The 25,636-nt window shown below is 42.4% G+C and overlaps 1 protein-coding gene across 6 annotated transcripts in view; it reads left to right on the top strand.

The window, feature by feature from the left end:
- The window catches only part of STK32B (serine/threonine kinase 32B), a 372,649-nt gene that overhangs the window by 84,908 nt on the left and 262,105 nt on the right, over nt 1-25,636 (top strand). For 4 of the 6 annotated variants that reach the window (XM_065914648.1, XM_065914649.1, XM_065914650.1 and 1 more), the window contains exon 2: nt 9,421-9,476. In XM_065914648.1, coding sequence (XP_065770720.1) covers nt 9,421-9,476 — 56 coding nt within the window. Of the gene's footprint in view, nt 1-9,008; nt 9,032-9,420; nt 9,477-25,636 lie in introns of those variants that run through there. The other 2 variants (XM_065914645.1, XM_065914647.1) reach the window with 1 other exon arrangement.

Consider the following 25,636-nt stretch of genomic DNA (forward strand, 5'->3'; position numbering starts at 1 on the left):
ACTGCTGGATTCCAGTACCTAGAGCAGGCCCTGACACACAGCACCCACTCACTGTTACTTCAACAATTATATATATTCACTCAATAGATGTCTAGTTTTTCACCCGATAAATATTTGTTAAATAAGTGACTAATGGAAGCATTTCATGGTGATGCCTGCTGTACCTAGGCTGTCCCTCCTTTCTGTATGGAGGTGATCTCATTTCCTAGTCCCTGGAGAGCCCCCTTCTTCATCTCCTACTCCATTGCACAGTTCATTCATTCATGTCTGTATTCGGTTATCTTGACTGAGTGCTTACTCAGTCAGGTACCTGGGATTCAGTCAGGTACCTGGGATTCAGGGATGAACATGGATGGCTCAGTCCCATCCTCAAGGAGTTACCTGGATACATGCACTGTCTCTGCACTAATGAAAGACAAAACCAAAACCAAATAATCACCACCAGCCTTATGTACTGATTATGGAATAGTCTCATCTTGAGAAAAATTCTACCAAATGAGCATGACCCTATATAAGAGATGAATAAACAGATCGTGAGATGCTAAGTGGCCAGGCCCAGGGTTCACAGCTTCTGTAGGGGTTTGAGTTGATACTGTTCAGGGTGGCTTCTGTTTACAGAATCAGCCTTCTGCTCTCACTGCCTATGGCCCTCATCCTGACTTGGGGAGGTAGGTGTCACTACCCCCATTTTCCTGTTGGGAAAATTGAGGCTGGGGAAGTTAATTTATTTCCTTGGGTTCACAATGGCAAAAATGGTGGGTTTAGGTTTAAAGCTAGCAGTGAGGAACATCAAGCCCTCCCTTTATCCTCTGCCCCTTACCATCTCCCCCATCTGATAGGTTTTTTCTAGTACAGCCTAGTGACCAAAACATCAAATACTGATGGGGATCAGGCAGGAAACAGATGTGTGAACTGGGCAGGCAAGGATAGTGGTGACTCAGAGACTATTGTCCTGTTGTCAAGGGACATCATAGAGCCTGTTCTGGCAGATCTTCCAATTTTTAAAATGATGTCAGAAATCATCACTGACATAGGGAGTGAAATTTCCTACACATACATGATCAGCCCAAGTGCACTGGTAAAAGCAATGAACTCCAGAGTTTCAGCTTTTTAGGGAGACAGAAAAGGAGACATTTACTCACTGTCTTTGCTTGATGTATTTTTATAGGTTATTGATTGGGGTTTACTTTCCATTAGGATTATTTAAAGAGTAACTAGCCATCTTAAAAATCTTCACACTTGGCTCTCAGAATAAGCTTATTCATGAATATTGCATGTTGAAAGAGTGCTATGAAATTAATTAGAAATAATTGGCCCAATAGAAATGAGAAAAGAACCCACTGGCTCATAAGATAGAACAACCAAATTTACTCAGTGTGACTATTACCATCAGTAGTTAATAGGCACTAATATGGTTCTCACTTTAACACCCCTGCAGTGTTTGGTCATGATTTAATCAAACTAGTGTTGTGTCATAAAGGTGAAAAGTGGGGAAAAGCTAGTGACACAGAATAATAATGATAATGATACTTAATGTTGATCGGCATTACTTCTGACCCAGCATTATTCTAAATACTTTATCTCCATTGATTCATTTAATATTAGTGACAACCCTGTGTGTGTGCATGTGTGGTTAGTTGTGTCTGACTCTTTGTGATCTCATGGACTGTAGCCCACCAGCGTCCTCTGTCCGTAGGGTTTTCTAGACAAGAATACTGGAGTGGGTTGCTATTTCCTTCTCCAGGGGATTTTTACAATGCAGGGATCAAACTTGGATCTCTTGCATCTCCTGCATTGGCAGGCGAATTCTTTACCACTAGCGTGACCCAGGAAGAAACCAGTGACAGCCCTGGATGGGTATTTTAGTTTACTCATTTTGTAATTGAAGAGACTGAGACACAGAGAAGTTAAGTGACTTTGCTAGGGTCACCCAGCTGGTGCATGGTGGAGCCAGAATTCAAATTCAGGTAGCTTGGCCCCTCTGTTTATACCCCAAACAACGATTGTTCTTCTGCCATTCAGAAGAATCACAATGAGGTTGGAAATTCAGCAGTAAAATAGCCCTTACTAAGCTCCAGCTGTGTGACTGTCTTTGTATATTAGAGAAGAACGCTTCTGGCTTTTAGTAGTAGCAAATCTGACTCATAGTGACTTGAACAAATAAGACTGTTTTGTATTTTTTTCTGATAGAATAAGTCCAGAGGTAGGTGGACTTCGGATGGCTTCAGAGGCTCAACAGTAGGGAGTGGCTTCTGTGTCCGTATCTTGGCCTTCTGCTTGTGTTTGTTGTCTCATAGTCACAAGATGGCTGCAATAGCTCCAGACATCATATCCTTATTCATGGAGGAAGAGTGGGCAGGTTCAAGAACCACTCAAGTTATAACTGTCCCTTTTCATCAGGAAAATATGCTTTTCCAGGAATACCACTGTTAATATGCTTAGATCTCATTGACTGGACCTATGTAATAAAGTCACTGTCAGCTACATGAGTGTCTAGGACTGTGGGGAACAGAAGTGTCCAGTGAACATTCAGCATTATCTGAGAACTTTCAATTTGGGAAATACAATGTCTCTGGCCTCTGCCCAGAAATTCACAAGGGGGTCCATGATCTATCTTAACAAGCCTCCAGGGAATCTTGATGAACCCACTGGATTCGATCAACTGTGATTCACTGCTTGGGGCTAGCCACACTGCTCCCTAACAGACCTGAGGCTTCCTGGTCAAAGAGAAAGGGCGAGTTGGGCCTGGCAGGGCAGGCAGCTAGTCACTTCGTGGCGCCTGCCTGAGCCATCTCATCATCCGTGTGACAGCCCTCCAGGCAGGTGTCCCTGCCCTCGTGTTTTTAGGTGAGGTCACTGGCACTTCTTGGTTTTGCCTCTGGCTGGCAACGTGCTGTCTCTTTCTACTTTCACAATGCACTTATTACAGCATTACCCTTGGCAACCCCAGTCCTTTCTAAGTTTGAAAGTCCAAACAGACAACTGCTTTTCAAGAATTCACCTTCCCGTTCCCCCGGCCAACTCTGGCAGTGCTCGTGACTTCTTCAAGTGGGACAGTTTGATGATGTAGAAACCTGTAGGTCATCAACTCTTTCAGTTTTCCCAGGACTGCAGGGTTCCCAGGGATCCAGGGTCTTCAGTGCTAGGACCAGGGAAGTTCTGGGCAAACCAGGACAAGGTGGTAACCCTGAGAAACCCACTCATCACCCCTCTCACACCCATCATCCAACTCCTCTTGCTCTGAGCCAACAGCCCTAGGTGAAAATGTGATTTCTAGGACCCATCTTTGGCTTGGGACTTACTGATTACAAACATTTCAATCTGCTTATCAGCCAAGTGTAACCCTTCCCTTATTCACAGTGTATACATGGAGTCACTTTTATGTAAGTATATGTATATCAGGTCAGAGGGTTGCCAAATATATAAATGGAAAACCCAGGTCATAAGCTCAATCACTTAAATCCAATCTAGACCAATAAGCAAATAAACATGAAATAGGTACCTATTTGCCCTGTATCTAATGTTAGATCCCCACTGCCACACCCATGAGTACACATTTCAGGAGGATGTGGATGAATGAGCTTATTTGCAATATTATAATGCTAATTACTAAAGCAGTGTGTTAGTCACTCTGTCATGTCCAACTTTGCAACCCCTTGGACTATAGCCCGCCAGGCTGTCCATTGGATTCTCGAGGCAAGAATACTGGAGTCGGTTGCCATTTCTTTCTCCAAGGGATCTTCCCGAACCAGGGATTGAACCCGGGTCTCCTGCATTGCAGGCAGATTCTTTACTGTCTGAGCCACCAGGGAAAAGGTAGTTTTAGCCATTTGCCGGGTTGCTCATTAATTAAAGCTCCTTCCAGTTATTTTCAAGACAAAAGAGGAAGCCAGTGGAGAACCAAGCCTTACCTCTAGAAGGGATCTAGGTGGGATTGAGGAATGGGACCCAGGAGGGAAGCAGCAAGGACACCCTGATTCTGAAGCCAGCATTAGCCAAGCTCACCCACCTATTCAGCATTGACTCAGGACTCTGCAGACATCCCCTACATGGTGCCTGGCTCTGAAATGCTTCTGGCAAGAAGGAGCAGAGGGAAAGCTTACTCCTGAAAGACAGCCATTCCAGAGAGAGTGCAGGGCAAGGAGAAATGCACCAGTGCAATTCCTTTCCCAGTTTACTGCTGGACAACTCCCACCACCTTTGATGGGGCCAGAAGCCACGAATGTGCAGTGAAATATCCCTCCTGAGAGAACCCAGCAGAGCCGGAGGATTGTTCCTCATCCCCAACACAAAGAGCTAAGTCTTGTAGGGAAGTTGCTGTGTGCCAGGCACTATTCTGTGCACTTATGGAAGGTAGGCACTGTTGGTCCCATTTTACAGATGGGGTAAGTGAGACACATGGAGGTCAAGTGACTCATCCAAGATCATTTGGCAGAGTTGAGTTACGGACCTAAGCAGTCTGACTTGAGGCTGGGGTTTCCTGATCCCTGGACAGATGTCTGCAGAAGGTTCTGAGATTGCACTAAGAAGAAAGTGATTTGGTGGGAGTGGAGAACAAGTCACTTTTCTTTCTTTCATGAGCATGTGGCCGTGTGTCAAAGGCCAGGTAGGAGTGTTCCTTGAAATGAAGAGTGTTGGACGAATGGCTTTGCAAGCAGGTGAAATAACAGCACACACATGGCAGCACAAAGCAGTGTGGAGCCTTCAGAGAAGTGGGGATGTTTATTGCTAATTGGGGGCACGTGGCAAATGCCTTCTGGGACCTTGGGAGTTCTTGATAAAATATGTACATTTCCTAGCTCATTGCTGGTCACATCACACATGCAGGCCAAGCTCCTCACTTTTCTCTCTTCCCTTGAGCTCTGGTGAGTGGGGAAGAGGAAAAATTAAGAGAATTTCTTTTCCTGGCAAGTTATTTACAAAGGAAGCCAATCTAAGTCAAAGAACTCAGGTTTTGCCAAGTTAACCGTTAACCTTGTCTCTCTATTCTAAGCACGTTAAGTGTTAGATGGCGCACTGGCTTCTGACTTAGGTTTGGCAGCAACACAATTCAACATAATTATCCTCCACGGCATTAAGTTGAATACGTAGGGAGCTAATTGTATTTGTTCACCTCCCCCCATCCTTGCCCCCATAATGTAGTGAACTAATCAGTTCACTTCATCTTTTGTAAATAGCGTGTCTTTCCTAGTTACTGGAAACTGGCTGTAATTCAATCTAATTCAGAAATATTTACCAAACGCTCATTATGTACCAGGGATTGCATTTGGCTCCATGAATATGGAGATCTGCTTTCAATTATCCCTTTAATTGATGAATATTTGTTAAATATGACTGTGTTCCAACGCCCTGCTAGCTGTGGGGACACTGGAGAAAAACAAATATGGCCTTTGACCTTAGGGAACTTGGAGTCTAATGTTAGATCAATGATCTTAATCAGGTGTGTGTAAAATAATACACCATGGGACTTCCTTGGTGGTCTAGTAGTTAAAGACTCTGAGCTCCCACTGCAGGGGGTGAGGGTTCAATCCCTGGTCTGAGACTGAGATCTTCCATGCTCCGCAGCATGGCCAAAAAAAAAAAAAAAAAAAAAAAAATGTCAGTCACTCTGCCTATTCTACTTTTTCTTTTCTCAGGGATTTCATTGCTGTGGCCCCAGTTCGACCCCTGGTCCCAGAACTGAGATCCCACAAGCTGTGTGGTACAGCCAACAAATAAACACATTTAAAAAATAAAATAATATAGAGTGATGACTTTTGGAGGAAAGTCCCAGGATACTGTGAGACTGTATAATGAGGAGAGCAGACTCAGGCTGGAGGGTGAGGGCAGCCTTCTTTGGATGTGGAAGAATGAAGAGGAAGCAGAGTTAACAAGCGTAGGGCCCAGAAAAGAGCATTAAAGGCACAGGGAATGGGAATGGCTGCTCAGAGCACAGAAAGGAAGCTCTCGTGTCTAGAGCTCAGTGGGTGTGGGGATGGCGATGGGAGGTGAAACAGGAGAAGTGGCAGGACCCAACTGGTAGTCTCGGGGCCACGGGGAGGAATTTCCCCCTTTCCCTGAAAGCAACGGAGGGGGGCTTTGGAGGAGTGTAAGCAGAAGATGAGCAAGACCCCCTTCCTGAGAGAGGATGTTGGAAGACCATGGTGGTTTGTCCAGGCGAGAAATGATATGGTTTAGACCAGAGGGTGACCACAGGGTAGATGGATGGGAGAGACAGTGAAGAGGTGGAATGGACCTCACCTAGTGAAGGATTAGGTGTGGAGTTGAGAAAGAGAGGATTCAGGGATGAGTTCCGGGCTTTGAGCTTATGAGGTCAAATGAATGTTGAATCACTCTTTCTTTCTTTCTTTCTTTTTTTTTTTAAAATTGATGTATGGTTAATTTGGAGCTTCAGCTTCAGCATCAGTCCTTCCAATGAATATTCAGGGCTGATTTCCTTTAGGATTATCAGAGGATGCAATGGTTAGATAGCATCACCAATTGAATGGACATGAATTTGAGCAAATTCCAGGAGATAGTGGAGGACAGTGGAGGGATAGTGGAGGACAGATAGCCTGGTGTGCTGCAGTCCAGGGGACGGTAAAAGTTGAACATGACTTAGTGACTGAACAACAACGACAAATGGTTGAGCTACAATATTGTGTCAGTTTCAGGTGTATACCAAAGTGATTCAGTTATATATTCAGCCATATATATATGTATATATTCAGCCATATATATGCACACACATTCTTTTTCATATTCTTTTCCATCGTGGTTTATCTCAGGATATTGAATATAGTTTCTGTGCCCTACAGTAGGACCTTGTTGTCCGTCCATCCTCTATATACTAGTTTGCATCTGCTAATCCCAAACTCCAGATCCATCCCTCTCACCTGCCTCCCCTTTGGCAACCACCAGTCTATATATATATATGTGCTTGGGTATATATATATATGCACATATATTCTTTTCTATTAGAGGTTATAGGAGGGATTGGGGGCAGGAGGAGAAGGGGACGACAGAGGATGAGATGGCTGGATGGCATCACCAACTCGATGGGCACGAGTTTGAGTAAACTCCGGGAGCTGGAGATGGACAGGGAGGCCTGGCGTGCTGCGATTCATGGGGTTGCAAAGAGTTGGACACGACTGAGTGACTGAACTGAACTGAACAAGATACTGATTATAGTTCCCTGTGTAATACAGTAGGTCCTTGTTGTTTGTCTATTTTATATATAGTAGTGTGTATCTATTAATCCCAAAGGGAATACACATACGTGATATCGTATGATATTTGTCTTTCTTCGTCTGACTTAGTTCCCTTAGTGTTATGACCTCTAGGTCCATCCATGTTGCTGCAAATGAAATTATTTTGCTCTTTTAAAATGGCTGAGTAACAGCCATTAAAAAGAATTCATTTGAATCAGTTCTAATGAGATGGATGAAACTGGAGCCCATTATACAGAGTGAAGTAAGCCAGAAAAATAAAGACCAATACAGTATACTAATGTATATATATGGAATTTAAAAAGATGGTAATGATAACCCTATATGCAAAACAGAAAAAGAGACACAGATGTACAGAACAGACTTTGGGACTCTGTGGGAGAAGGTGAGGGTGGGATGTTCTGAGAGAATAGCATTGAAACAAGTATACTATCAAGGGTGAAACAGACCTCCAGCCCAGGTTGGATGCATGAGACAAGTGCTCAGGGCTGGTGCACTGGGAAGACCCAGAGGGATGGGATGGGGAGGGAGGCGGGAGGGGGGATTGGGATGGAGAAGGAGGCGGGAGGGGGGATTGGGATGGGGAACACATGTAAATCCATGGCTGATTCATGTCAATGTATGGCAAAAACCACTACAATATTGTAAAGTAATTAGCCTCCAACTAATAGAAATAAATGAAAAAAAAAAAACAAATAATAAGCAAAAATAGAATAAAATTTAAAAATTAAAAAAAATACAAAAAAATAAAAAATAAAAAGATAAAATAAAATGACTGAGTAACATTCCATTGTGTTTTAGGTACCATATCTTCTTTATCCGTTCATTTGTTGATGGACATTTTGGTTGCTTCCATGTCTTAGGCATTGTAAATTGTTCTGCTGTGGACACTAGGGTGCATGTATCTTTTCTAATATAGTTTTTCTGGATATATGCCCAAGAGTGGAGTTGATGGATCATACGGCAACTCTATTTTTAGTCTTTTGAGAAATCTCCACACTGTCCTCCATAGTGGCTGCACCGATTTGCATTCCCACCAACAGCGTAGGAGGGTTCCCTTTTCTCCACACCCTCTCCTAGGTTTTGTTTTGTATCCTTTGAAATGGTTCAGGGTAACTCTGAAGCCTCCAGGAGTCACTGTGGGGTTGGCATCAATCTGTACACACAGCCTGGAAAGTTACTGGCCATTAGGTGGTGATGAAAGCCCTTGGAGCCAGTGAGGAGAGGAAGGTTGTAGGATGGAGGTTTGATGGAATCCAGTATTTAATAGATGGGAGGTAAAGGATGAATGTGCAAAAGAACTCATGCATGAAATGGAATATTAAGGCGTACTTCCATAGAAGACAAGCAGATGTTTCAAAAGGGAGAGAGTGGCCAAGTAAAGGGGGGACAGAAATCTGTCCATTGGCTCGAGTGGCATGGCCATACCTTGTTGATGTGCTGTGGGGATGAGGTATAAGCCATACTGGAATAAGGCAATAGAGCCCTAGAATGGGGAGCCCCATCAAGAAACATGGAGAAAGAGAGGCGTGGGGCAGGGCAGTGCTTGCTTGCTTGCTACGTCGCTTCAGTCGTGTCTGACTCTTTGTGACCCTATGGAATAGAGCCCGCCAGGCTCCTCTGTCCACAGGACTCTCCAGGTGAGAATACTGGAGTGGGCTGGAGACAAGACAGTACAGGGTTTGAAATCATTCTCCTCCTTCTGGCTCACGATACCAGAGGTGAGACACCCGAGCAGGAGAAGACTGCGATATGGTCGTGTCACTTGGGGCTCCAGAGGTTTCATAATGGAGGCAGGATCAGCTCCTTGGACACTGAGACAGGTGAGCTGATGTCTGAATGTGTAAGGTAATAATGCTTGGTGGACAAGACAGACTAGAAGTAAAGTCATCTTGGTAAAGGGAATACAGGGTGCAAGAATCTGGTAATCCAAGTATCCCAGTTTTCCTCTGTTATCCCTTCCCTCTGGCCCAAAAGATGTCTCTCCTCCTTAATATACATTGGGGAAGTGTTAATTGCCAAGTATATGTGGTGGGGGCTGGGGAGTGGAATATGCAAAGTAGCCATTCAGTGGCGGAGTGCTGTTAGAGAAAACGATGCAGTAAATCAGAAACCATTGGAAAGAAATGGTTAGATATTCAGGTGAAGACATTTTAAGAATCAATACAAGGATTGACAAATCTAACTTGTTCCTTTTTTTTTTCTTTTACAGTCAACTTTGACCATTTTCAGATTCTGCGGGCCATTGGTAAAGGCAGTTTTGGAAAGGTAAGAATGGTGGATTTTAAAAAATTTCATCAATAAAATATAAAAGTTCTGACCGCTGGACTTATGCTTATGTGCATGTTTGTGAGTTTGTTTTTGTGTTGATTGCTGAGCACTGGGAATTTCCTGTTTGGCAGAAAGATTTGAATTTGGCAAATTTGAAATGTGAAAGGAAGTCTGAATAGTTTCCTTTGGATACGCTGTAATTTCATTCTGAAAATCAAATTACCATGGCTGCCCTGCTTTAGGTGAATTACAGTGGTAATTATTTCAAGGTTGCTAATGCTATTTCTTCTTTGAGAATCTAAATAAGGAAAGTGGAAAAAACCCACAAATTTATGTGATGGCCAACAGCAGCTTTTTCCTTCAATGTAGGCATTTTATTTAAAAAGTTATTGTGGAAAGCAGACTTAACATGAGATCTACTTGCTTAAATTTTTAAGTGTACAATATACGTATTATTGCTGGCTATACAGAGAACACTCTACTGCAGATCTCTAGAACTTATTCATCCTGCTTGACTGAAACTTTATGCCCATTAGATAGTAATTCCCCATGCCCTCATCCCCTTAGCCCCTGGAAACCAGCATTCCAGTCTTGCTTCTATGAATTTGACTATTTTAAATACACATATACATGGAATCATGCAGTATTTACCTTTCTGTGACTGGTTTATTTCACTTGGAGTAATACCCTCAAGATTTAATCTGTGCTGAATAAAAGTGGCAAGCGTGGGCATTCTTGTCTTGTTCCTGATCTAAAAGGAAAAACTTTCAGCTCTGCACTTGAGTATGATAGTAGTTGTGGTTCATCATAGATGGCCTTTTACTATGTTGAAGTATGTTTCTTTTATACTCACTCTGTTGAGAGTTTTTATCATAAGTAAATGTTGAATTTTGTCAAAAGCTTTTTCTGCCTCTATTGAGATGATCAGGTGATTTTTAGCCTTCATTCTGTTAATGTGGTATATCATGCTAATTGATTTGTGGATGTTGAATCATCCTTGGAGCCCTGGAATAAATCCCACTTGAACAGGGTACATGATCCTTTTAATATATTGTTGAATTCAGTTTGCTAATACTTTGTTGAAGATTTTTTGCAGGTATGTTAATCAGGTATATTGGCCTATAATTTTTTTGTGTGTGTGATCCTTGTTTGGATTTGGTATCAGGGTAATGCTGACCTTGTAAAATGAGTTTGGGAATGTTCCCTCCCCCACAATTTTTAGGAAGAGTCTGAGAAATATAAGTATTAAACCTTTGGGCATTTGGTAGTATTCACCAGTGAAGCCTTTTCATACTGTTCATGGGGTTCTCATGGCAAGAATACTGAAGTGCTTTGCCATTCCCTTCTCCAGTGGACCAAGTTTTGTCAGAACTCTGCACCATGACCTGTCCATCTTGAGTGGCCTTACACATCATGGCTCATAGTTTCATTGAGTTAGACAAGGCTGTGTTCCATGTGATCAGATTGGTTAGTTTTCTGTAATTGTGGCTTTCATTCTGTCTGCCCTCTGATGGAGAAGGATAAGAGGCTTATGGAAGCTTCCCGATGCCTTAGGAAGCATCACTACAAACAAAGCTAGTGGAAGTGATGGAATTCCAGTTGAGCTATTTCAAATCCTAAAAGATGATGCTATGAAAGTGCTGCACTCAATATGCCAGCAAATTTGGAAAACTCAGCAGTGGCCACAGAACTGGAAAAGGTCAGTTTTCATACCAATCCCAAAGAAAGGCAATCCCAAAGAATGCTCCAACTACTACACAATTGCACCCATCTTACACACTAGCAAAGTAATGCTCAAAATTCTCCAAGCCAGGCTTCAATAGTACGTGAACCAGGAACTTCCAGATGTTCAAGCTGGATTTAGAAAAGGCAGAGGAACCAGAGATCAAATTGCCCACATCTTTTGGATCATTAAAAAAGCAAGAGAATTCCAGAAAAACATCTACTTCTGCTTTATTGACTACACCAAAGCCTTTGACTGTGGATCACAACAAACTGTGGAAAATTCTTCAAGAGATGGGAATGCCGGACCACCTGAGCTGCCTCCTGAGAAACCTGTATGAAGGTCAAGAAGCAACAGTTAGAACTGGACATGGAACAACTGACTGGTTCCAAATAGGGAAAGGAGTACGTCAAGGCTGTATATTGTCACCCTGCTTATTTAACTTCTTTGCAGGGTACATCATGAGAAATGCCAGGCTGGATGAAGCACAAGTTGGAATCAAGATTGCTGGGAGAAATATCAATAACCTCAGATATGCAGATGACACGACCCTTATGGCAGAAATCAAAGAACTAAAGATCCTCTTGATTAAAGTGAAAGAGGAGAGTCAAAAAGCTGGCTTAAAGCTCAACATTCAGAAAACTAAGATCATGGCATCCAGTTCTGTCACTTCATGACAAATAGATGGGGCAACAGTGGAAACAGTAACAGACTTTATTTTGGAGGGCTCCAGAATCACTGCAGATGGTGACTGCAGCCATGAAATTAAAAGACGCTTGCTCCATGGAAAAAAAGCTATGATCAACCTAGACAGCATATTAAAAAGCAGAGACATTACTTTGCCAACAAAGGTCCGTCTAGTCAAAGCTTTGGTTTTTCCAGTAGTCGTGTATGGATGTGAGAATTGGATTGTTAAGAAAGCTGAGCACCGAAGAATTGATGCTTTTGAACTGTGGTGTTGGAGAAGACTCTTGGGAGTTCCTTGGAGGAGACTCAGCCAGTCTCCAGGAGGAGAACCAGCCAGTCAATCCTAAAGGAAATCAATTCTGAATATTCATTGGAAGGACTGATGCTGAAGCTGAAACGCGAATACTTTGGCCACCTGATGCGAAGAACTGACTCATTGAAAAAGACCCTGATGCTGGGAGAGATTGAAGGCTGGAGAAGGGGATGACAGAGGATGAGATGGTTGGATGGCATCACCGACTCAACGGACATGAGTTTGAGCAAGGTCCGCCAGTTGGTGATGGACAGGGAAGCCTGGTGTGCTGCAGTCCATGGGGTCGCAAAGATTCAGGCATGACTGAGCAACCGAACTGAGCTGATTTGATACTTTCTTATATTTTCTATCTCTGGTGAAGTACTGTCTTTGTTTATCCATTCTTCTCCCAAGTTTAGTGAGCATCTTTATGACCAATATTTTGAACTCTGTTTCAGCTAAACTACTTACCTCACTTTCATTATGGGTTTTTTAACTGGTAGTTGTATCTTTTCCTTTTATTTGAAATATATTCCTTTCTCTCTTCATTTCGCTTGACTGTCTGTGTTTGTGTCAAATATTAGGTGAAGCAGCTATCTCTGCCAGTCTTGAAATACTGGCCTTATGAAGGAGATCAATTTTATTGCTTAACCTTGCCCTAGCTCTTGATTATCTCTTAAATGTTTGTGGTTATCTTAGCTCTGTGACTTATTCTTCATAGTTCCCAGTTGTTGAAGGTGTGCCAAGACCTGTGAGTGTTCCAGAGAGTGGAATTTCAGTTAGCTCTTAGTTTCAGACTGATTAGAAGCTGGACCTGCAGGCCACACCTTTTAAGGTATGCCACTATATACAGTAATACAGAACTGCAAATGTAAACCTTGCTGGCCTTCACACCAGACGATCTACACCTGTCTCCTTGGAGACAGCTGCAAAAATCAGGGCTCCAGATGAGTGTTTGATCTCATTTCTGGGCTTCTCTAGTGGTTCAGTTGATAAAGAATCTGCCTGCAATGAAGGAGACCTGGGTTCGATCCCTGAATCTGGAAGATCCCCTGGGGGAGGAAGTGGCAGCCCACTTTAGTACTCTTGCCTGGAGAATTCCATAGACAGAGGAGCCAGGAAGGCTACAGTCCATGGGATCGCAGAGTCGGATAAAACTGTGGGACTAACTTTCAGTGGATGCTCAAGGGGCATCCCCTGTATGGCCTGCATGTGCCTACTGGCTCTGGCAGGGCTGAGATGCGGCGTGAGGATGAGGCACGAACACTGGTGCTGGAAAGGGAGAGGATAAGAATGGCACCAGGAAGACTCCCAACCGATTCCTGCCCTCCAGCAGAGCTTTAAGGCTAGTAAATGAATCTCCTTCACGTGGGATCTAAACCTAGGCCTCTTTGTTGCTTTTGCACTGGGTCCAGGGTGAGTGTAGCCCTATATTCTTCCAGATGTAAATCCTGCTGGGTTTCAAAGCCAGACCTTTTGGAGGCTCTCCTTACCAGTGCCGGTTCCAAGGGTTGGGATGCCTGATGTAGGCACAAACCCCTGGCTCTTTGGAGTGAAGTTTCCTACTTGTGAGCTCCCTCCCAATTTCACCAATTTCAGGTCACCAGGCTGGGGGTGGAGTGTTTTTTTGTTTGTTTGTTTTTTTGTTTGTTTTTGCGAGATCACATCTCTGCTTCTCCTTCCCATCTTGATGTAGCTTTTTTTATCCTTTATTGTGGAGAAGCTGTTCAGCTAGTTTACAGGTCATTCTCATAGGAATTTTTCCATGTGTAGTTGTAAATTTATTGTGTCCATGGAAGGAGATGAATCCAGGACCTTCCTACACCACCATCCTGAACCACCTCCTTCCTTGGTCTCCGTCTTCACTGATTATAACAATCTAGTTGTTTTATCCATTTCTGAGCCAGTTGTACAAAATCTCCAACTCTGATCCTAGAGTTGTTTCTTCTTCCTTTAATTCTGTCAGTTTTCCTTCTGACATTTTGAAGGTCTGTTATTAGGTTCATACAGATTTATAGTTGTTATGACCTCATGATGGATTGACCTTTTTATCATTGTGAAATGTTCTTTTCTATCTCTGCTAATAATCTTTTTTTTTTGAAGCTTATTTTCTCTAAAATTCATATAGTTATTCTAGCCTACATGGCATATGTTTTTCCATGCATTTTCTTTCATTCTATCTGTGTCTTTATATTTGACATAAATCTCTTGAGCATATCATACAGTTAGGTCTTGTGTGCATGCTTGCTAAGTTGCTTCAATTGTGTCCAACTCTTGGCAACCCTATGGACTGTAACCCGCCTGTCTCCCCTGTCATGGGATTCTCCAGGCAAGAATACTGGAGTGGGTTGCCATTCCCTTCTCCAGGAATCTTCCCAATCCAGGGATTGAACCTGCATCTTTTACATCTCCTGCATTGCCAGGCAGGTTCTGTACCACCAGCACCACCTGGGAACTTGTTTCTTTTTAAATTTGTCTGGCAATCTCTAACTTTTAGTCTATTCACAGTAAATGTAGTTATTGATTTGGTTTCAATTAGGCTTAGCTTGGTTTTATTTGCTCTTGTTCTCTCTTTTGTTCTTTGGTTTCTCTCTTCCTGTTTTATTTTAGATTAACCGAAGATTTAGAATCTCCATTTATCTCATGACTTACAGTCATGCTTCCTTGTTTTAAAATTGTTGCTCTAGAGATTATAATACATATCCTCAGGGCTTCCCTTGTGGCTCAGCTGGTAAAGAATCTGCCTGCAATGTGGGAGACCTGGGTTCAATCCCTGGGTTGGGAAGATCCCCTGGAGAAGGGAAAGGTTACCCACGCCAGTGTTCTGGCCTGGAGGATTCCATGGACTGTGTAGTTCATGAGGTTGCAAAGTTGGACACGACTGAGCAACTTTCACCTCACAGTTTATTTCAATCTTCTTAGAGTTAATATTTTATACTTCACATAAAATCTAAAAACCTGGCAACTGTATAGATCTATTTACCACACCTGTCAACTCTTATACTATAGTTGTCATATGTGTTATAGTTTATAAATCATAAATTTCCAATACAATATTATAGTTTGTTGCTTCAAGTGCATATAAATATATACATATATAATGTATATGTAAAATATATTATATATATTTTAAAATATGTGGGGTTTTTTTGCCTTTAAAAATTAGAAGGAAAATAGCCCTCAATAATTACTCATAACTTTCATGAAGGTATGAATTTCCCTCTGGTAACCTTTAGTATTTTACGTGGCACAAATCTCCAATCAATGCATTCTCTTAATTGTATTTTATCTGAAACTCCAATTGCTTTGGCCACCTGATGTGAAGAACTGACTCACTGGAAAAGACCCTGATGCTGGGAAAGATTGAGGGCAGGAGAAGAAGGGGATGACAGAGGATGACATGGTTGGATGGTGTCACCAACTCAATGGACATGAGTTTGAGTAAACTCTGGGAGTTGGTGATAGACAGGGAGGCCTGGCGTGCTGCAGTCCATGGGGTCGCAAAGAGTCGGAGCTGAACTGCATTTATTTATGAACTGAAATGCATTTATTTCACTTTTCTTGAGGACTATATCTACTGGATACAGATTATTGGGTTGACAGCTTTTTCTTCATTGCTTTAAAGATTTTGTGCCATTGTCAACTGACTGACCTCTGTGCTTTCTGCTGGGAGGTCATTAATATGAATCATTATTATCTGATAGTAATATGTCACATCCATTTCTCTCTTTTCAAGATTTTCCTTTAGTCTTGGACTTTCAGCAGTTTGACTATGATATTCCTAGGTATAAGTTCTGGATTAAAAGAAAACAGCTTCTCTTTTCTTAGATTTCCCATATTTTCATTTATTTCCACCATATTGCCCTTTATACTATGCAGCTTAGTCTTAGCCTCAAGAGCTGTTTTCATATCCTTTATTCTATTTCCAACATCTGGGTCATCTTAAGATTCACCTTAATTAAGGATGGGTCACATTTTTCTGGTTCTTTATATGCTGAGTAATTTGGGGTTGCATCCTGGATATCGCAAATGTTATGTTGTATAGACTTTGGATTGTGTTGTATTTCTTTGAAAATACATTTTTAATAAGAAGTTACCTTGGTTGGATTTATACTGCTTACTCTCCTCTTGGGCATGCACACAGATCTCAGTTCCTTTCTTTTTTTCTTCTGCTCTGTACTGCTTACAGTCTGCTCTATACATGTGGTTTTTAGGGGTCAACCAGAGACGTGGGCAGAGTTTATGTGCTGTGTTTGAGGTTCTTCTCCAGATTTCTTAAGAGAAGAGTTATGATCCAGAGAATTTAGAGAGTTTGCCTATAGTCCCATGGGGAGGGCTGAACTTCAGCAACAACAACAAAACATTTAAAAAATTCTGTTAAGTCATTGCTTTCTGTTGTCGCTTATCCTAGTGTTAAGCATTTTGTGGCTGAAGAAAACTTGAAACAGCTCCCTTAATCCATAACACAATTGACACCACATAGAGGTGTATCATTTTACCCTCGAGTCAGTGGTGATCTTGGCCCTGAGTCCTTTGTACCTTTTCTTGTCAGTACTATCAGATCTGTTAGCCTGGGCCCTCATGAGTTATTACTTGATTATATCCTGAAAGTTTTCTTTTCCTTTGCTGTCTTTATCTGTGCCGCTATTTGGCTGCTGGCTTGGTTCTCAGAACCTGTAGTTCAGAGCATAAATATATTCAAGCTTTGGTTATAGTGGGTGTTCTGAAGAAAAATGCAAGCTTTCTAGAGGAGATTATTTTTAAGTCACTCTTAGGTTGTGGCAATTTCTTGATGACACCCAAATTCATGTAAATGTACACAAACATCCAGTATTCAGGATGAGGTTACTTCAAGGCAATCAAACAAAGCTCTGTTCTGGTCAAAATACCAAATAACTACTGCCTTTCATGGTCAATGTAGATGAGACTACATGACTATTATGAGACTCAAGGTGGAAGTGTGCTGGGCTTAGGATGAAGAAAACCACCCTCCTACTATTGAATGGGTACTTTGGCTTTGCTTTCAGTCTTTGGTGGGTTTGATAGCTGGCATTTATTAAGAGTTTTCAAGAAAGACATTTCATTGTTAAAGTATGACAATAGCCTTGGTTATCAGGAAAAAGCACATGTGAATTTGCAGAAATCTTATTTGACTTTCATGCGGGGGGTAGATTGTGCTTCCCCAGTGAAGCACCAAAGTAAACAGCTGCGGGCGATCCTTTGGTTTTAGCAAGAATTTACTGAAGGGTTTTATAACGCTTTTATGACTAAATTCTAGGACAGTTGAGGCATGGCAGGTGAATTTCTACATATCTCAGTGGAAACACTTTAGATCTGGGGAGCAGGCTGACTCTGATATGCCTTAGTTGTGCTTACTTGGGATAGTGAATTAACCACTCTTAAGCTTAGTTTTCTCATCTGTAAAAAGAAAAGGGAATGGTGAATCAGTGGACTCTAAAGGCTGTTGTTTTCAACTGTCCAGCATGCTTTTCACGTCCCCCCCCCCTTTTTTTTAATCACAATAGCATCTCTTTTCTTCAGAAAACACCTCCTCCACCCCATGTGGACATGTCAGTCCCTGTGATGCCCCCTCACCCTCTGAGATGGGTATGTGATGTGGTTGTGCCAGCCACTTGGGCCATATTCCTAGACCAGTGCTTGGTCCACGGAGTGGCTGTGTGACCCAAACAGAGCCATTCAGAATTCTTCCATGGAATCGGAGGTGAAAGACTTCTTGTCATCCTGTCATGAGTGATGTGTGTAAGAAAACAGATCTGCAAGAGTTGGTGACCATTTTTCTCAGGCACAAGGACTCACCCCCATGTGGGACCTCCATGTAGAGGGTGCCTTGAAGGCAGCCGAGGGTCAGAGAAGCTGATGCTTATATGCACAGTGCCCTGTCCATCATTGAGGGAGGGCTGCTTTAAGCCGCATTGCCTCCCCTGCACTTTGGCTTGCCCCATTCAGGGAAGACCCATATACTGGGAAAGATTGAAGGCAGGAGGAGAAGGGGGACGACAGAGGATGAGATGGTTAGATGGTAAGATGGCCTTACCAACTCAATGGACATGAATTTGGGTAAACCCTGGGAGTTGGTGATGGACAGGGAGGCGTGGCATGCTGCAGTCCATGGGGTCACAAAGAGTCGGACATGACTGAGTGACTGAACTGAACCGAACCTTGTTTGGCAAAGTGATAGCTCTGCTTTGAAGCATTCCTACAAGCAAAGCTGGAGGTGATGGAGATGATCACGTTGGGCTCCCAGTATTTGCAACCTGGAGAGTCTTGGCTGACACAATCATTGTCCTAGGAACTGAACCCTTTTACCATCCTTGTCTTCTTAAAGCTCAGTGTGCTGGGCCTTATTATCTCCATTTTACACATGATGCATCAGAAGCCTGGAGAAGACCCCACTGCCACCAGCCTGTTTTGTTCCCACATGTCCCTCCCAAATACAGAAGTTAGGAAGAAAGTAGCTTTAGTCACCTGTGTATTAGCAAGAAACCATGAGAGTCAGGAGGAGAGAGTCCATCAACATCCAAAAACATTGGACATTTGCTTTGGGAAGGAACAACATGTTGGAGAGAGACCATGAGCTTTCGAGATGGGGAAACCTGAGCTCAGATTCTGGTCCTGTTGCTTCTAGCCATATGAACTTAGACCAGTCATAAATTTTCTGCAAACCTCTGTTTTCTCTCCAAAAAAAAAAATGAGAATGCCCATTTTTGTCCTTACTATGTTCATAGTTTCCTTATCCTTGGATAAGGATAACTATGTGGATAGTTTCCTTATCCACATGAGTAATAGTCCTGTAGAAGTCTTTGTTTGCTAATTTCATCACTGGTGCCATTTCTGGGTCTGTTTTTCTTTATTAATTTCCCTCCTTCTTATGGGCCATATTTTCCTGCTTCTTTTCATGTCTAGGAATTTTTTGGACACGGGAAAGTGCAATTTTACTTTATATTTTTATTTCCCTGGTGGCTTAGACGGTAAAGAATCTGCCTGCAATGCGGGAGACCCTGGTTTGATCCCTGGGTGGGGGAGATTCCCTGGAGAAGGGAATGGAAACCCACTCCAGTATTCTTGCCTGGAAAACCCCATGGACAGAGGAGCCTGGCGGGCTTTGAAGAGTTGAACATGACTGAGCAACTAACGCTTTCATAGTTGATTTACAATGTTAAGTTTCAGGTGCACAAACTAATGATTTGATGTTCTCATAGATTATAGTCCATTTGCAATTATAAAGTATTGGTTATAGTCCCTGTGCCGTACGTTATATCCTTGGGTCTTATTTATTTTGTACCCAGTAGCATGCCCCTCTTAATTTCCCTCTTTTTTTTTTTTTTTTTTTGTCCCTCTTAATTTCCTTGCCTTCTCTTTCCCTTCCCCCTACCCAGCTTTCCTGTGGTAGCCACTCAAATAGAACTCATAGAAATGAGAACTACAATATATGAAATGAAGTATTCATTGGATGGGATATTAACAGCAGATTAGGCAGAGGATGAGATAGTTAGATAGCATCACCATCTCAATAGACATGAATTTCAGCAAACTCTGGGAGATAGTGGAGGATAGAGGAGCCTGGCGTGTTGCAGTCCATGAAGTTGCAAAGAGTTCGAACCAACTTAGTGACTGAATAACAACAATGAATGCAGTGTAGAAGAAAAGGTTAGTGAACTTGAAGATATAGCAGTGGAAGCTATACAAATGAAGTACTGAGGAAAAAATTAACAGAGCTTCAGTAACTTATGGGCTTCCCTTGTGGCTCTGCTGGTAAAGAATCCCCCTGCCTGCAATGTGGGAGACCTGGGTTCAAACCCTGGACTGGTCAGTTCTAATGAGATGGATGAAACTGGAGCCCATTATACAGAGTGAAGTAAGCCAGAAAGATAAAGAGCGTTACAGTATACTAACGCATATATATGGAATTTAGAAAGATGGTAGCGATGGCCCTATATGCAGGGCAGAAGAAGAGACGCAGAAGTACGGAACAGACTTTTGAACTCTGTGGGAGAAGGGGAGGGTGCGATGTTTCGAAAGAACAGCATGTATATTATCTGTGGTGAAACAGACCACCAGCCCAGGTGGGAGGCATGAGTCAAGTGCTCGGGCCTGTTGGGCTGGGAAGACCCAGAGGAATCGGGTGGAGAGGGAGGTGGGATGGGAGACCTGGATGGGGAATTCGTGTAACTCTATGGCTGATTCATATCAATGTATGACAAAACCCACTGAAAAATAAAAATTAAAAAAAAAAAATAGAAAAAACAAAACAAAACAAAAAAAAACCCTGGACTGGGAACATCCCCTGGAGAAGGGAAAGGTTACCAACTCCAGTATTCTGGCCGGGAGAATTCCATGGACTGTATAGTCCATGGGGTCACAAACGGTCAGACACGACTTAGTGACTTTCACTTTCACTTCACTTTCAGTGACTTATGGAGCAAAATGCAGTGATTTACCGTATGTGTAATTGGAGTTTCAGAAGGAGGGATGGGCATATAAGATACATGTGGAGAAATAATGGTTTATTTGTTTAATTGATGAAAATGATAAAATCATATCCAGAAAGTTCAACCAACTCCAAACAAAAGGAACACAAGGAAAACATCATCAAAGATCATCATGGTCAAATTAATAAGTAGCTTATAACCATTAATAGAAAATCTTGAAATGAACCAGGGGACAAAAGGACACATTGTGTTTGGAAATGGAAGCTATACAAGCCAAAGATAGTGGAACAGCATTTTTTTCAGTGATAATAAAGAAGAACCATCAATCTAGAATTCTGTATTGAATTGAACAAAAATACCTTTCTGAAATGAAGACTTTAAAAGAAGGAAAGAATGCTCACAGTGATCTTCAAAGTTGACTGTGAAAATAAGGGGCAGAGACCATACAACTCCCGGACCTAGCATATGGTTGGCATTTTTCATATGCGTTCCATGTCATCTTGGCCCTGGGTTATGTGGCGGGCTCTGGAAATGTTTGGGTAGCCACCTGGAGGGGTCAGGGGAAGACCTGTCTCTTTCAGCTTCCTCTTGCCATCCTTCACAGCACATCTTGCTTAGAGGTGGTCTTCAGATTGCTCCTCTGCCTCAGCCATCAGACTGAGATTCTTGAAAAGTTAGGGTTGGTTCTAGTCACCTGCCAGTCCCATCAGCAGCTGGCTCAGTGCCCAGCAGGTGGGGAAGGCTCGATAAATGCTGCCTAGAGCGTGTTTAAGTGAGAGAGAGAAAGAAGAGGGAAGGCTCCGGTCTACATAGCAGCCAGTGATATGATAAAGCATGAATTGTGTCGAATGGTTCAGGGGCTTCCCTGCCATTCAGAATGCACGCCAACCTCTTTATGCCAGCCTGCAAGGCCCTGCAGTCTGGCTTATGTCTATTTCACTGACACTCCTCTCTGCTCCTCCATCTTCCTGCTCATTCCTTGCAGCCCTTCTTCTCATCTCCCGAACATGCTGAACTTGTTTCTAACTCAGAACCTTATACTTGCTAGGCCCACCACCTTGATCACCTTCCCCTAGAACTCTGCAAAAGTCACGCATCCCGTACAGAATCCCGCTCAAATGTCCCCTCCCTGAATACCCACCCCACTTGACCCCACCCCAAGCATTTCGTATCCATGTGCCCTTTCTGGTCCTGTTTTCTTCAATGCACCCCCATTACCTATAAGCCCATTAAATGCTTGTTCATTTTTCCTTGTGGTTATTGGTCTTATGCGTGAGAACATAAGCTCTGTGAGGGCAGCGATGTTTCCTTATTGTTCACAATTTGATTCACAGTACCTACTGAGTGCAACTATATGTATGTAAAGTATAATACATACACACACATATATGTTTACACATATATATGGAATTTATGTATATAATGCATGTATACATGTGCATATATATACTCACTGAGCAGTGTATAGATACATGTACAAATGCATTAAGCAAAATATATATATGAGCACACATTTATGAGTATGCATGTATTCATACCTAGGAAGCAGTGTACATAGACATGTGTATATGTGTATAGCATAGACACGTGTATGTATCTGCATATATATATACACAAGTATATACATAAATGTATATATATATACAAATATATATATATAAATGTATAGTATATATAAACACATATCTATGTCTATATATATACCTTCTAAGCAGCATATATATCTATACATCTATATACATACACATTAACTAGTATATACTCACGTGCATTTGTGTATGTATACTCACATATACATATACCCAGACTTCCCCAGTGGTTCAGTGGTAAAGAATCCGTCTGCAATGCCAGAGACTTGCAGGAGACACAGGTTCAATCCCTAGGTCAGGAACATCTCCTGGAGTAGAAAATGGCAACCTACTCCAGTATTCTTGCCTGGAAAATCCCATGGACAGAGGAGCCTGGCGGGCTACAGTTCTTGGGGTCACAGAAGAATTGGACACGACTGAGCAGCTAAACAACAATACATATATCCAGCATTCACATAGAGTGTATAGATACATACACACACTCATATATGTATATGTATGCCCACAAAGCAGTACAGTATAGATATATCTACATACATGTATATATATATACACACATATATGCATACACATACACACTAAGCAGTGTGTATATTTATATTCACATACAATATTTATTTACATATACAATGTGTATATGATGCATATGACATATATGCTACATAATTAAATGAATGAATATTATATAAATGAGTGAAAACCTTGATAATTAACAAATTAACTGATAAGAGTTAGTTGACTGGTTTATACTGACTGCCTCTGGGTTAGGGTCCTGAGAAGAATTTCTGCATCTCCCTTGCTGCAAACTCTCATTTTTCACAAAGGCCCCCTCTCTCTCCAGGCTCACTCTCCCCACCTCACAAGTTCCTCTTGGTCCCTTGGAAGGTGGAGCCAGTGGCCATTTTCCTTCTGCTCCGGCAGAGAAAGTCCAGGCTGGAGTACTCTTCTCAGAGTCAACTTGGAAGTCAACAGGGCTTAATTATTTTGAAGGGAAGGAGGAAGATACCTTTGGGAGAACTTCCTGAGAAGTTCACTTCAAAAGTGTCTTTCTTGGATTAGCAAGTGGGCCCTGCACTTATAGAGTCATAGGGTTGAAGCAAAATAAACAGAGAGTTAATTAAAATTCATGGAATAGCCAGAGGCAGTCTGCACATAAAACAGCAGAAAGTGGAATAGTTATATGATAATAGCTTTTTATGTCCCTCAAAGGCAGATTCTGAATAAAACTGAGCAGGAGTTGCACAGATGATAATTCCAGACTCCACACTATCTTATTATGCAATGACGATCATTTCCACACACAAGCATATTATTAGCTGTCTCGTTCCACAGTCCCGACTTTTACATCTGCATGTGAATTCATAGTGTGAAAAACTATTTGATTAATAGCAGACTAACCAATTTACTGCCCAGACTGCAACAAATCAATTTCGCAATTTTGAGAGATTTGGTCTTATATATCTGTTTTATCAGTTTGAATGTTCAGAAACATTTGACTAATCAGCTTATTTTTTTCCCTTAAAAATGTACACCATTTTGGAATTGTTTTCATCTTTTAAGTTGCTGGACCTCTAGGATAGGAGTAGGGGTGGTAAGGACAGCAGAATTTTGAGTCAGACAGTAAACATTTCTGCCAACTGTTCTGTCCCAGTGTTTGTCTGGGTAGTGGTGAGGGTGTGGCAAGCAAGATGATTGAGGTCCCTGATGCCACTGAGTTGACAGTTTAGTAGGGAAGATAAATACCCAAAGAGTACATAAACATGATTTCAGTGATGATAATTGCTTTGCAGAAAATGTATAATGTGATGACCTGGGAGGGTAGGACAGCTTTCCTTGGAGGAGAGGGCAACAGAGAAGGCCTCTCTGAGATGGAGACAGTTAAGGCAAGACCTCACTGCTAAGAAGGAAGCAGACCATGTGGAGATTCAGGGGGAACAACCTCACAGACAAAGCGGGTAGGAGATGCAAAGGTCCTGCGGTAGAGCCAGAGTTAGTGATGGGGCCGTGGTGGCAGATGTGTGTAAGATGCCCAGCCAACATCGCATCCTGCTGTAAGTGGGGGCCTGGCGCATATGTTTGCTCTTTTTGGGACATTGCAGGAGTTCATCAGTTTATAGCACAATGGTTAGACAGTTTCATCTCCAAGTCTGAAGGAGCTGAGTTGGGATTCGGGTCAAGCCGGGGACTCTGGGCAAGATGTCTAACTTCTCCGTGTCTCTGAAGTGAGCTGTCATTCTTATGGAAGAATCAGTTTTAGAATTCTTTAACATGATGCTTTTACTGGCACCTTTTATCGTTCATGCAGGCATCTTTGATAAGGGGTGGAATCCATTTCTTTTGAGTGAACTATTTATCCCTTTCATGGGCTTCCTGGTGGCCCACATGAGAAAGAATCCGCCTGCAATGCAGGAGAATCTGGGTTTGATCTCTGAGTTGGGAAGATCCCCTGGAGGAGGGCATGGCAACCCACTCCAGTCTTCTTGCCCGGAGAATCCCATGGACAGAGGAGCCTGGCCGGCTATAGTCCATGGTGTCGCAAAGAGTCAGGGCTGAGCGACTAGCACTCACACACACTTATTCCTTTCATATTAATTAGTCTGTGTTTGGCTTGAGGCACAGGCTTGGCTTGGAGGAATTTGCTGGCTTCCATGGATTGCTTTATTAAGAGCTAAATATCAGAGGAAATGCAGGCTCACTCGCGAATGGCTTTCGAGCTTGGCCAGAGCAAATGATCCATTACTGACCAGTTTATTAATAACAGACGTCATTACTCATTTGCATTTCCCATTTTCCCACAATGACGTCTCAGTCCATCTTCTGGATGAGCTTCCTGAGGACTTTTTCTGTCTAAAAACTGGCTTCAACCTTGATTCATCCTAGAGAATACATTTCCAGTATAAGGGAGTTAGAAGTAACAGGGCTGGTCCTGGACCCTTGTCCCCATGACTCCTTTTGGCATTTCCTAACAAAGCAGTGTCCCTTATGACTCCTGAGGGGAACTGTGTGCGTAAGCAGTGGCAATAAATTATTTATAAAACACTCTTGGAATTACCTCCACTCTCCTCTCTACCCTGTTGTTAAAAAAAGTTCCCCTCCTCCCCAAATGCCATATCCTCCATGTTGTATGTTTGTATGTTATTTCCTTTATTCATTCATTCACAATTGTATAGCTGGGGTCCACTTTTTAAACCCTTCTGTATCTCCCCGGTGTCCTCAGGACAAAGGCCAACCGTATTGGCCTGCTTGTGCTGATGTGACAAAATTCCACAGCCTGGGTGCTTAGACCCCAGAAGTGGTTGTCCTGCAGTTCTGGAGGCCAAGGCACCAGCCCAATTGGATCAGGGCCTGCCCTGACCATTTATTAAAATGACCTCATTTTAATTTAATTACCTCTTTAAAGGCCATATCTCCAAATG

This window comes from Muntiacus reevesi, chromosome 22 (assembly GCF_963930625.1).
Source record: "Muntiacus reevesi chromosome 22, mMunRee1.1, whole genome shotgun sequence".
NCBI classification, from domain to species: Eukaryota; Metazoa; Chordata; class Mammalia; order Artiodactyla; family Cervidae; genus Muntiacus; species Muntiacus reevesi.